Consider the following 14,300-nt stretch of genomic DNA (forward strand, 5'->3'; position numbering starts at 1 on the left):
AAATCAGAGATGAGCATAAAACCATTAAACAAACTATACTGCATCTCAAGTTCCTTTTCTTCATACCCAAATATCCCATTAGACAATTCTGTTCATTTTCTGGATATATTATTCTCACCATGTGCAGCAAATGGAGAGAATGTAGCTTTCTTCTCCATGTAAAGGGTAAAAAATGAAATAACACCCATGGAAATGCTTGAAGAGAAAATGGCACTATGTAGATGCAAGATATTTTTAAATAGTCACTGTTAACATGTTCCCAAATTCCAGTGATTTTCCAGACAGCCAATCTAGCACCTAGATTATTTCATATCTGCGCTGCACAAACAGCACTTCATCAACCTGAGTGGCTCAATCCAGGTTTTGTGTATGTGTGCTCAGAAAAAATGGACATAATAAATTAAGCCATCAAAATAAACCATTCGCCTAAAACTTTTATTTTTGCAGACATCATGCAGAGATGTCATGGGAAACATTTTGAAAGTGAACTTTATTTTAAACTTTAAACTTTCAAACATCACTTCTACTGTGAATTGCTTTGCTTTGCTGGTGACAGTAGATTCATAAGATGATTAGACACAGATTATATATAAAATGTGAACAGAGAAATTACTTAGCAAGCACTGTTGAATGGCCAAATGAATTTTTACTTCCTACCCCATGTAAACCATCAAATTAAACAAATGAATAAAAATGTTTCCATTATTTTCAATTCATGCATTCTGATGGCCTGATGTCATTGTTTTAGTGCATTTGTAGCTTGGATTTATAGTTTTCTTATCTTTGGAGCCAATAAGTGAAAAATATAGCACTTCAAAGATGGAAAGCTTATTCACTCATTTTACAGATGGGAAAGTAGAGACTTAGTATTTAGAGGTTTATGCCCAGGTTCACACAGTTGGTAAGCAGTGGTTCTAGGACCTCAGCACACAGTTATCTAATTCAGAACACTGGTTTTTCTCTTCTTGTTAAACTTTCCCATCAACAAACTGTTCCCAGGGATGGGAGACTCATCCTTCCTGATGCGACACATCTTTGGGCAGCTCTGGCTATAGAGCATCAGGTGCCACATAAATAACTACAAAAATTATAACATACCATGAAAATTCAACTTATCACTTAATAGCAACTACTACATCTAGAGCAATCTGGCTCTGGGATCTAAACCATTTTTCTTTTGAAGATAATCCTCAAGATTATAGTCATTCTACCGATTATTACTTGAGTTTCATACAATAACCAAATGCCTTTTTTCCTTAAAAAAATTTAAAAGCCTGAGAACTTTTCAAATATTGCATCATTTCTTGATTGAAATCCCAGAAGTCTGCACAATAAATCCAGATGATTTTAGCTTGGAAAAGTATCCATGTCGATGATACCCACAAATCTCCTAATTCTTAAAACAACTTTCAAGTGAATCCTTTAGACTATCTTATTCTAATTAGAACAACACTCTGATAGCTCCTGCTAGAAACAAAAAAAACTACCTATAAAATACACCGCTAAATGGGAGACTAAACTCAACTGCTAAGGGGATAATTCGCTTATCCATTTTTCTATGGGATGTTACGTATGATAATTAAGTTTACCGAAAAGATATATGTAATTATCCAAACGATTTCACGTAAATGATGATTGTTGCTTAGATACAGGTTCTGTTAGTTCCTACTCAAGGGCCACCAAGACTTCTAATTCGGTGCAGCCGAACACATTCTTGTTCCCTACTTGGGGTGGCAGAAGGTCCTGAATGTGATGCAGAAGATGGCTATATAGTGTAGTCTAGAGAAGAATGGGGATGTACAAACTCTATTATTGTCCATAGCAAAAGTGAAGATCGCATCAGTAAAGAGCGTCCCTGACTGTCCAGCTCTTGTCCACTCGATTGCTTGCCTTTGTCCCAGCTTGGCTCCAAGACCCTTTTCATTCGCTCACGTCTCATTTTATTCTCACGCCCAGACATCTGAAAGCCGATCTCCTTCATGGAGGACCGCGCGGGGTCTTGGCCTTCCCAGGAAGCCTTGGCAAAGCGGATCCAAAAGCATCAGTTACAAGCCCCACTGCCGCAAGCCAACAGCAGCCCCTTTCACATCGATGCAAAACAAGCCAATACCTGGCTACTTAGACACTGAGTTACTCCCAAAACTTTGTGACCTTCTTCCAAATAAACAATTAGTGGAGCAAACTCTTTTGTATCTCAAAAGGAAAGCAACCAAAAATAGCAATTAATTGATTTTGATTTTTAAAGAAATCCTTTATTGGAGGATACAGAACAACGTGACCGCATTGTTACATCATTCCTTGTTAAACACAGTCCAGTCACATTCCTGGGTAAATTCAAAGAGTAAAATCCTGGTACAAAATGATTACTGTACCACCTGGTATTTTTGCCTTAATACTCAACTGAGAATTTATTCAGAATTCAAAACATAACTGCTAGGTATATACTACACACCAGACACTAAAAAATGGATTTACTCTGTTTAGTATTTACAAAGCATTATGCTTTTGATAAGCTTGAATCACACATCTAAGACCACAGCAATTCTATGAGCTGAGTTGTATTATATAAAGATACCTAAATAATTTCCAAAGGCTTCCTACCAAATAAACTATGAAAATATTAATAAGAACCAAGGTGTTATTTCCTGGGGTCTAATTTCAGCTATCACACCTCTCATTTTCAAGATTCTAAGCCACCTCCTCTCACTCTTTCAAGTAAGATTTCTTCAGGAAACAGCTAATACTCTCTAAATTACAAATAATATATGTAAATCTATATATGACCATCTCAATTGTAGGACTAATCCCACATGAAATCAAAGCAAATGTCATTTAAATTAGCAGAATCCAAAGGCAATGGAATTTATAGATACATATGCTGATCAATTTTGCACTGCCAAAAGTAATACATCACACAATGAAAGCCTGAGATAGCATGCCTATTGCATAAAACATTCCCAAATTAGTGTGCAATTTATTTCAGTGTTGCAAGGTCATGGAAAAAAATTCCAGTAACCAGCCCTCTCTTGGAACCACCCAATGAGTTTAATTATACACTTGTCTATAATGAAGCCTCTCTACATCAAATACTTGCTTGGAAATCTACTCGGCAGACTCTAGAAATTTTGAAAACAAGTAAGATAGTTGATTAGTGCAAAGATACTTACAGTAGAAATTCCTTTTTGCTCGTGGGTTCATCATTTGGTGATGTTTTCATCAGGAGTCATCGTGCTTTTGATCTTTAATGCCGTTCTTCCTCCAAGGTTTCTCGCCCGTAATTTCCAAAACAGAATCACTTGGACTAACAAGCCACCGTCCCATACTGCTTCCCTTTTTGTGTGAATGTTGCCCTGTAAATCAATTTCCTGTCCAAAAACACTCAAAATGAACAAACGCTGCTGTTTTTTGCAAGTGAAATGTGCTACTCAAATCCTCTGTTTTTGCAGTTTGGTTCAGGAAGAAATTCCCCGATTAAAGTGAGGAATCATATCTGAGTTGTTCCAGAGAACTTAACAGACAGAAGTTTCTTCTTTGTGAATCAGGATGTCAAGTTGGCAGGGACATTTGCTTTCACCAGTCGGCTGCTGGAGCGCGGTTCACACGCAAAGCATCCGTGTACTGTGCGCAGGCGAAAGACCCTCCCCACTGCCCCCCTAGCAAAATCCCAGCTATATTTTCAAATCAGGCTTAGTGTGCTTTGAAGTACATAATGCTTTCCATTCCTGAAAGGACAGATCTACATTGTCAAAGTTTATTTTTAAGCTCATGTGCTCGCTAAGTGCAGTGGCAAACAGACTTTCTGTGCCTGCCGTCCCATTGCTGGAACCTATTAATGTAAATAGATGAATCATTGGCCAAAAGCCACTTGGGCTCTTATTTCTTTCTTTCACCTTATATAAACCGCATTGATTGTGATTTTTTTAATGGGAATGTTATCAATTTTTTGAACTTGCTTGTTTTAATTTTATCGGTACAGAAGCAATGTAAAGAGGCAAATAAGACGAAGGTCTTTGTGAGATAAGAAAGTTGGTAATTAGATTTTGTTTCTGGAAAGCTGAAGAACATTTGGAGGCAGCAAAAATGACAGCAAACTTTAAATAAAGTAATGAAAGGCAAAGAAGAGAAGAGAAAAAGAACAAAAGAGCAAAAAGACAGAGAGAGATGCCTTGACTAGTCTCAATAATTCTTAACATATTTTCTTACTGTTGAGAAAGCAAATTGCTCTGGTTTTTATAACCCCCTACCAGTCTGCTCAGCCCACCAAAATTAGTCCCCATGTCATCTAATACCAGACTAAGACTTGTGGAAACACATTATTGCTCTATTAAAGCTGTAACAAAATACAGCTGAGCAGAGAGCATTAGGGGGTAAGGTGACCCCGAGGTAATACAATCCGCATTATGGAATTTCGAGCCCAAATTTTAAACATCTGGTTTTGATACGGTAATAAATGTGATAATATACATTAAAGACCAGTGTTCAAGGAACATAATCCTTCCATCTGGCTGAAACAATGCATGCTTTTCAAATTATACAAGAGATAGGTAGACAGATAAGTAGACAGACACTTCTCTTCGTGCACAGACAAAAATGACCCTCTTGTGTGCGAGCACACATGCACCCAGCAACAGCATACATACTGTCAACTGTGTTTTCTAGAAATAAGACTGGTTTTTCCACAGTGTATTCCTGCACTTTATTTTTGACACCCTTTTGCTTGAGTGCACTAATTTGTAGGAGACTTGGCTGAGAGGGAGGGGAATGGGAAGGGGATGTGAAAAATAATCACGTGAATTGGACCAGAGATTTGAACACTCGACCTTGGCTTCATTAGTGCCACCTCATGCTGCAATCTGATGGAGTAACCTGAAACATAAAATAGATCAGATTATCCTTATCCTGTTAAAACTTCATGGGAAAGAGTCTCTGGGTTTCCATTTCAAATATTACTATAACATCAGCCACCTTATAATTCAGTGCTGTACACGGTACTAGAAGACAGAAGGTAAGATCCCTTTAAATCAGCAGTTTAGACTTAGACCAGTCAGTGGAAAAGTACTAACCCATGATCTTTTATATTTGAAGATGAAAAGTGTCCTATAGTCGAGAGGAAGTGTGTAGAAGCTGCCAGAAAAAGTCACTCTGGAAATGACAAATGGCTGACGAGCATGGCTTTGAGAGATTGGAATGAGTCTAATGTTGATTGAAGGCTTAGGTGACACAGAAAGGGAAAAGTTCTCATAGTGTTGTATTGTGTAATCCATTTCCATCAATCAAGTGTTTACAGCGCCCGAGGCCCCGGGCTGAGAACATAATTTTGTATTTTGCATGCAATCATAGAAACACATACAAAGTAAGGAGGTAGCAAAGGTGAGGAGGTCTGTAATTTGCCTGGCAACAGGAAGGTTGATGTCTGAGCTGGGTTTAGGGAGGACTCAACAGCTAACAGGTGTCAGACATTGCAGGCAGTAGGATCACCATATACCATAACGAGAGGGGGGAAATGACAGTATTCTGAAAAAGATGTATAAATAGGCATTGGCCGCACTCTAGAATTCCAGCAGACTTTTGGAAACAGCAGGAAAATGAGATCCTGATTTGTCTTCCCTAGGCAAGTGTGAGCTATCTAAGGGAGAACCAAGCCTGGCAGAGTACTAGGCCATAATGAATAAGGATGAACAAGCCATGCTGCCCCTTTGACCCCCGGCATCTCCCTCCAGCAGTATCCTGTTCTCTCTCCCAGCAAGGAGTCCTGTTCAGAGTGTGTTTGAACATCAAGAATAGTCAAGATTTATTCCTTCCTTGTTTCCTCCTGATGTTCAAGGCTTCATGAGTCAGGTGAATGGTATTTGAAAAAGCTGGCACGAAATAAAAACCCCAAGTGCTCTTTCCCGGTTTGAGCCAAACCCAAACCTTTTCAAAGGCGTGAAAACACACAGCCACACTGGTTCGGTTTCCCTTTCCTGGGCCCCTCTCCTTCCCTGGCGCTGGCCAGCACCACACAGAAGTCTTGCGACATGAACCATTTCCACGGAATTTTAAGTCCTGCCAAAAACAAGAGGGATTGGAAATTTCATGAGAATGGTTATTCTTAGGAGATTTCCATCCCAGATTTCTAACTTGTGTGGCTCAGATACGCATCTAAAATGCACTGCCAAACCTTCTGAGGTCCCCTAATGCCCTTCTTTCCACTCACATTTCTGCAGCGAGACCTCAGAGTAACAGTAAATGCAATGGTTTGTCGGAAAGACCTGCCCGCCAGCCCGGCCTCTCCTTACCTATGTGGATGTGGGTTTGGAACACCACTTACAGCACAAACACTGGGCTTGAATGTCCCCAGAGCACATTTAATTTCTAGATGAGACATATTTACATTCTTCCAGATCAAAACAATCTACCCCAAAGCAACCCTTCAATTATTTTCTTCTGGGCAACTTCTCAGTACAGTAAGAATATTTTATTGGCATACTGTTAAGTGAGTAACTTTTTCATGAGAAAGATACATCATACCTCAGTAAGAGAAAACTGTGTTAATTAGCCAGTTCCACATGACATACCTACCATGAAACTCAGCAGCCTAAAACAATAAGTATTGATTCTTTAAGTATATTCTTTTTATTTAATATTTACTATTGTTCACTGTTTTGTGGGGTGATATGACAGTTCTGGCCTCCTCTAGCCTCTTCCAAGAAGTCAGTTGCTTTTAAAATATGACCAGAGTCTAGTCATTGCAGGCTAGTACAAAAGAGCCTTAACAGTGACAATTAAGTTCTGCTCTTTTGTCTCTCATGTATGCACTGTCTTCCAGATTTCTTCAGCAAGAAATCCCAGGTTTGTTCTCAGCCTCACTTGAGAATGATTTCAAGATTATCAGATGTAACAAGGTGGAAATCCACAAGCATAATTTAAAGCCCTGGGTTGAGTCCATTTATACAAGTCACATCGGCCCAAGTCAGATACAAGGTCAAGCTCAGAGTCACTGTGGAAAGATACTCACTACCACAGGAGGACAGGCACGGAAAATAGGAGCCGTTTGTGCAGCCAATCTACCAGCAGCGTGTGAAGAATAAGATGTCTGTCATGATCAGTTACTCTGATGAGCCACAGACAACATCCGGGGCCTCAATCTGTAGTTAGCTTCTAGCACCGGGACGAAAGAAGGAAGCCAAACCCCAAATTGGAGTGGGTGTGATGTGTGTCCCAAGAAAGCACAGGCAAAAACACCAAAATCCCGGACCGTGTTCAAGGCTGAGATGGAGACAGGGTCAGAGACAGAAATAAGGAGCATATAAACGGGAGCCAAGTGAAACCACCAACGATGGGGGAACCGAAGTGGACAGAATTTAAAAGATGAAGGGGTGGCGATGCCTCGGTGGAGGCATTTTAATGACAGTGGTTGGTTAGATAGGACAGCAATCACAAAGTCAACAGCTACAGGAAACAAGTGTGAGCAAAAGCTTTGGACGTGATCGTGATCATTAAAAGTCGTGAGAAAGAGGTGACAGGAGAGCTCGTGGGGCTGGGGTCACAGCTGGGGTTAGGGTTAGGGCTCAAGGATGCATTGGCTACTCATCCCAGCCAATAGCTTCCTTAAAGCCAACCGAGTGCCTCCTACGGCAAGGTCTCAACATTTTAGAAAGGAAGCTGAAGCTTTGCGTAGTATTTCCTGATTTTTAGAACACCTCGGAGAACATTGGCAGTGTGTTTTACTCACCATCTGCCTGTGTGCACTGCAAGTGTGAGGGTTTTGTCCCCAGGAGACCACCTCTGCCTGCCCTAAACAGCCCATATTCATGTGCTCAGGACTTCCATCACCAGTTAAAACAAATGAATCGCAATCAGTACATAACCAATTAGCATAAAAATAACTGGATCATTCCAGATTACCAGGCACATGGTGAAAGGGCTCTCAATATTAACTGTTTCCCAGCATCTCAGCCCCTTCCAATTCCTCCACTCTCTGTATGACACCCTTGAGGACACGACCAGAACTCTGCCTTAAAGTTAATGTTTCATTCTTAAAATAAACTTACTTTTGACATTTTATTACATAATGATTTTCCATTTATAAGTATATTGGTCTATCAACTTTGTTGTGAGACTTCCATTGCTGATTTCTAGAATGCAATCATTTTTTCCTATGGATCCCTTCCCATGGTTTCTAGAAAATATATTTATAATTTAACACTTGTAAGAGTCTCATTTACCCAAAAGTCTATTAATATATGCTGGTTTTCTGGATTCATCTCCTCTACTTGCACTGCGGGTTCCATGTCTCGCTTTGTTTACTCCATTTGGAACCTGGAGAGGAATTCTTCAAAGCCCGAATACCTATTTTCTCTGACTTGGAAGCCCTCTCTTCCTGGGCATCTTGCTCTAGACAACTTTTGGAAGCTCAACCTGTCGATTTCCAGAAAAGCACGATTTTACTGCCTTAATTTTTACCCAAGGGCATAAGAAAGGTATAAAGATAGCTTTCTTTAGCTTCCTATACTAAGTATTCTAAATTCATCTTTATTACTCTGTTTTAAGATTTTTAGTTGGTTCTCAGTATATACAGTCATTCTAAATCTCAACATATTTTTATGATCTATTTTATATGTGTTTATACACACCTCTGTTTCTTCTCTGATGCAGAGATAGGAGGGTGTGTTATGCGTATTTTATTATTGGCTTATCTGGATCACATACATGTGTGTTGCACAGACACATCCTCTGGTCCTATTTATATTCTCTTGCTTTCACCTCTTTCTCAGACCCTCAACAACCTCCTGCATTTCAGCTGCTGAGCCTGAGATCTCCCTGTGGGTCTGCCACTTTGTTTCATATGTGAGACCAAGCAGGCATTTCTGGAGTCCCTGGTTTCTCCCACCGCTTCCAAATTTAGATTTGAGAAGCACACACTACATAAAATTTGATTTAGCTTCCCTAAACCTACCAAGGGACCAGGAGATATCAATGCTGGAGTAGGAAGAATCAGGTTCAAAGGGCCAACTGTGACCCAGAGGACCCAGAGGATGGAGGAGAGCTAGCTAATAACTGTCATCACCTCCTTCCCTCAGATGAGCCGCTCACAGGCAGTGCTGGGTCCAGGCAATGCTGCGTGGGCCAGCAGGGGTAGAGCTGATGGAGTGGAAGTGGCTTTTTGTGAAACTGGAGTCCGAGAGACAATACCAGGTCCCATATCTGCTTCCCACTTATCCCTCCCTCCAGGCACCAGAGATTCTTCTTAAGGAGGCTTCAGCAATCACACTGCATCCAGAGTTCGGTTTTCAAGGGAACTCAAAGAAAGACATCTGTGTACATGTATTTGTGTGCAAATCTATGTATATACAATGCACACGTACAGTCCTACAGGAAGACGTAGTGTTACATGTGGTTACATGTGTCTTAGCATTTGAATTATGTGTATATCTTATACAGTACATGTATGATGATTACTTTCTCTTTGCTTTTTTTATACAAAACATTATATCACACTATGATGACAATATAAAGTCAGACATGGCTACAAAAATTCATGAACTACAGAACCTCTGAGTTTTCATTTTCTTTTTTATAAGTTTTTCCTTTGCTAGAAAGAAAGAAAAAAGGTTTACTTCAAGTGATAAATACGAACTTTTTGAAATTTTGGAAAATTATCAGTAACACATTGAGCCGCTACGAAAGTAGGATTATAGGCTCTTAAGTTGAGTACTGATGAGTACTTTCAGCTTGACGTATTTTCACTCTTCAGGAGAGTAAGGCCTAAAGCCAAACTTCTATTTTATTTGTTGAATGGTAAAACATGACTTTAAAATAAATATCCACTGACAATGCTTTATATTTGTGTTATTTTATGTATTACTAGGTGAAAAACAATTCTAATGTATTTTAGCATATTTTATAATATAGTTTTTAAAATTGTACTTTTATAGATGTTTGTTTTTATCCATTTTCTTATTTCGTATTATTTCTCAATGAATATTGGTTTGTGGGCTGATAGTTCAGAGTTATTCTACCTAAATCGGTTTCATTTATTTGAATTTTATAGCACATTTATGGATCGTTGTCCAAAAGCAAACCATTTCATCATTCTATGCCTACAGATGAAGAATGATTCAACACTCACTCAGGACACTTGAAAATAGTACAGGGTGACCCATGACTTACTCAGCCTTGAGACAAACTGTAGATGCAATCCAATTTCTTTCTTTTATGTTGTGGTTGTTGTTCTGTTTTGTTTTGTTTGTTTGTTTGTTTGTTTGTTCTTTCTGAGACAAGGTCTTGCTATGCTGTTCAGGCTGGCCCCGAGCTCATTTGTAGCCCAGGCTGGTCTTGAACTTGCAATGGTACTCCTGTCTCAGCCTCCCCTGTGCTAGGATTCTGGGTGTGCACCACCACACCCAGCTCAAAATCCAATTTCAACCACAGCCTTTCAGTACTTATAGAGCAGAGGGGTTAAGAATGGCAGCCAACAGAACAATCATTTGGATGGGACAACTCAAGGGCTGGTGGTCCTCAGCTGTCCAGCTAGCAAGGAGGTAAAGTGTCAAATGAAAGTTAAGACAATGCCCTTCCTGAGGAGCAGGACAAAGGCCCTGGGCCAATGAGAAAGCAGCCAGTGTCTCCAGAGCCCAGTCTTCTCCGGCTGGGGCTGCTGCAGCCTGGCCCGGCCCCCTCATCTGGGCCAGCTCAAGGGCAGCCCAGCAAGAAGGAGCTCCAGAGACAGGCACCCTGAGTGCTGAGAACAGGAGCAACGTGCTCCTGCTGAAGGCTCAGGGCGGACCAAGGGCAGACATCCCATGACAATAGCTTTGGATAGAAAACATGAGCCTTGTGTGACACTGGGACAGAACTTGTCACATCCCTGCCTTAGTTCCTCCATATGTACAGTGGGAAAAATAATCCTTATGCTCAGAGAAATTTCAAGGTTGAAATGCAATAATAATATGACAATGAATTCAAGTGCAAAACAAATTCAGGGAGAAGGGAGGAAGCTGCCCACATACTGCTGCTTGGAAATACGCACAGATTTTACCTTCGCCATCTACTGGCTTCCCCTCCAAAGCAGATCCTAAGAGTCAGTCTGGGGAGTGAGTCCACAGGGCAGGAGAGTGTAAAGGGGAAGAATTAAGGAAAAGGGGAAAGCTAACTTTTAAAGTCACTGTTATGGACTTTGGGGGCTCAGTCTTGCCAAAGGCTTTATAGGAAGTACATTAATGCTTCTCAAATTGCCTGCCTGAGGATCAGCTGAGATTCGTGCACCCTTCTGTTCCCATAGCCCTTTAAGCATGGCCCAATGCTAGATAAGACAGCAGACTTTTACAGGGGCTGTGGGAAGAAGTGAGTGTAAGAGAAGATGCTATTGTCATGAGGTACACAGAAGAACACATCCAAATGAGGCTGGACAGAGTCACGAGAGACACAACACCATTTCAGTCACTAGGAAAACAGGACCACATTCTCTTGGGCACTTTCCTATACAGTGCAGCGTACAATTTAAATGCAGCATGACTCACGGGGTTACTCGACCCACTTGCTTCACAGAAATTCTATTGAACTTAACCTTAAATCCAATTCCACACTCCTATAAGAGTTCAAAGGCCCCAGCTTTGGTTAGGGTGAGTTCTAGTGGCCTTGCAACCTAGAGGATCATAAGAGGGACACACGTCATCCTTCCATCTTGCCATCCTCCTCCACTTGGCTCTCCCATCCCCTGTGCCTTCCACACTGCAGATGAATGTACCACATTTACTCCATCCACACTTTGGCCTGGGAATTTGCCTTTTCCTAACAACACTGTGTTTCTAGCTCTAAGCCTTTTCTTATAAACAACCACAAATATTCTTTCACCCTATCATGAAATAACATTCTATGAGACTCGATAAAACTATTTTTGAATGAAAACAAAATATGTGGTGGTAAACATTTTCTTTTCCTACATTAGCCCTTGCACAAAATGTAATACCGCAGGGTACACAAGCAGACTCCCCCCTTTCTAAATGATATATAGTTCAAAGCACTTCCCTTTTTTGAAGTTATTACATTCATAACTTTTCTGTTCTAGTTTTTGATTAATGCACCTCTCCTCACACTAGATTCAAGAAAACAGCAAAACACTCTCGTCCTGTTTGACTCTGAATGGCTGGTACCTGTCTTGTAGCGTGGTACGAAAGGAGATGAACAGGACATATTATTTTGTTTAGTGAACAAATGAATGAAACCATTTCTACAAATTAACTAATTTCGTTTTTTACCTATAGAATCGAAGTATTACAGGAAAAAAAGCAAAGCAAAACCAAACATTAGGGGCCAGAAAAGTGACATGTCCCACCCAGGGTCACATGGCAAAGTGACAGCCAAGACTTCAATGAGTTTGCCCAGGCGCCTTCCTCCAGCCCTCCATCCTTCAGGTTTAAACTGTAATTCACCGTCATACTGCCTAATGGAAACCCCATTGTTATTCCAGTGGTTTGTCTAAGGGCCACATGCTTCAGGGCGGAAAGTCAAAGAAACTTGGTTCCAAGCATCCCTAAGTCTTGCTTTCTTAGGAGACAGGTCATCACATCTACTTTCCTTTACACCTTGCATTGAAAACTGGCACTTCAGGTCTGTGCTCCTCACAATTTTCTGCTCTTTCCACTGGAATTTAGGAGAGGGATCGTTCCATGCACACAGCAAAACCAACAAGAGCTCAGTTCCCACTTCTCAAGAGCACAGTAAGCACCTCTAACTTCCCCTGCAAATAGCAAAGTAGAGCAGTAGAACGGAGCCTGCATGCTTGGCAGTTCAGAGGGTAAGCAGGATATTAGGGCAGAGGCGAATGCCTAGCTCAGGGAGCAGTGTCAAAGGTCATAAAACCCAGAGGACAGGCACACAGCGCAGGACCCCACAGGCTCCTGGGAGCCAATCAGAAAACAAGTTTCACTCCCTTGTTTGACTCCAGCCCTGTCTACAGGACCATTCTAGAAAGAACTCCCCCAGGACAGTAGCAAAAGGGCCCAGCCAGTCATGAATAAATAAACGAGGAGAAAAGGAAATCTGACTTCATTTTCACCTGTCTCCAGGGAAGTCAGAGCAGAATACGAATTTTCACTCGGAGATGTACGCAGATCCATTTTATTGTTTTTTCTTATTTCCTTTTCATTTTTCATATCTTTTTTGAGTCTGGAGCTTCCGGTGGGAATTGCTTACAAGGGTTAAGAGCATGAACCTGAAGCATGAAAAATGAGAGAGAAATAAAAGATTTCTTTTTCTGCCGGATGGTGTAGAATTTAAATATCTCACTACTTGTTTAGCGATTAAAGTATGGACTCAGCCTAGGAAAGCTAGTTCACTTTTGTTTCCCCTTCACGTGCTTCTGAAAGCTGTTTAGAGATGGCACCATCAACGTCATGAAATGCAATAAAGCTTCTTACCTATTGCACATGACCCAAGAGAAGACCAGCCCTGGGTGAGGCACAGAGATCAGATCTGATGAACCTGTGGACGTTACTCCCTGAAAACTTGCTCACACAGTTTGAATGGTAAATCTTTCAAGGTAATAAACCACAACAGAGCCTGGGTAGGATAAATCCCAAACTAGGGTGGCCAAGGTCAGCAGCCTTTGCTATGACAGGACTTGCAAATAAGCTGTCCTGCAAGTGAGCCCTAGCTGTGCCAAGTGACTTGCCTAATGGTGTGGACTTATATGGGAAGCCACGGCGAGCCCAGGCCTCCTGCTTCTTTCCCAGGAGTACAGGGAGGGCGGAAGCTCTCAAGTTTTCTGTAAGGAAACCATCAGAGTAGCCTCTGTCTGCTTTTGGAGAGCAGAGGATAATGTCTCTCTTTTCCTCCTATTCCCTTCATTTACACTGCACCCTGGTTTTTGAAGGCAATAGTAATTTTTTTTAAAAAATCATCATATCCCAGCTTTGTAATTCGATCCATATGTTTACCATGCTTCATAAAACAATTCCGCATTCCTTTTTCCAGCCTTGTGCTTGGGCAGTGACATCTGTTTTTGCCTATGTGTTCATGATTTGCTTTGGCAAATCCATGTGAACTTGCTCTGTAATGATAAAGGCATTTTCTCGGGTTGCCTTCTCCTTGAACATCTCCTGGTGCCCACAGACCCATCAGAGTTTGAATCCACAGAGATCCACGGAGCCGCTCTGTTGTAGTCAGGAGCTGCATGGAGAACAGGACACAGAATTTGTATGTTATTTTATGATGGTCACCTAGAATTTAACACAAGAAAGTTCAGGAAATCTGTCCACAACACCAAAGACATAGAAAACCCAGCTGAGGGCCTGCATCCCACAGCAAAGGCCTGCATG

At 41.1% G+C, this 14,300-nt stretch overlaps 1 protein-coding gene across 2 annotated transcripts in view; it reads right to left on the bottom strand.

Annotated features, from left to right (window-relative positions):
• The window catches only part of Kcnk2 (potassium two pore domain channel subfamily K member 2), a 188,471-nt gene extending 184,928 nt beyond the window's left edge, over window positions 1-3,543 (bottom strand). Inside the window, exon 1 of one of the 2 annotated variants that reach the window (XM_063236715.1) lies at window positions 3,168-3,543. Coding sequence is in view for 1 of the 2 variants with exons in the window: in XM_063236711.1 (XP_063092781.1) it covers window positions 3,168-3,201 (34 nt within the window). In the remaining variant the exon portion in view is untranslated. The remainder of the gene's footprint in view (window positions 1-3,167) is intronic. The other variant, XM_063236711.1, reaches the window with a different exon arrangement.
• Between the last annotated feature and the right edge of the window lie 10,757 nt (window positions 3,544-14,300).

This window comes from Cavia porcellus, unplaced genomic scaffold (assembly GCF_034190915.1).
Source record: "Cavia porcellus strain 051 isolate PalLab524CR breed Dunkin Hartley unplaced genomic scaffold, mCavPor4.1 scaffold_26, whole genome shotgun sequence".
Taxonomy (NCBI): domain Eukaryota; kingdom Metazoa; phylum Chordata; class Mammalia; order Rodentia; family Caviidae; genus Cavia; species Cavia porcellus.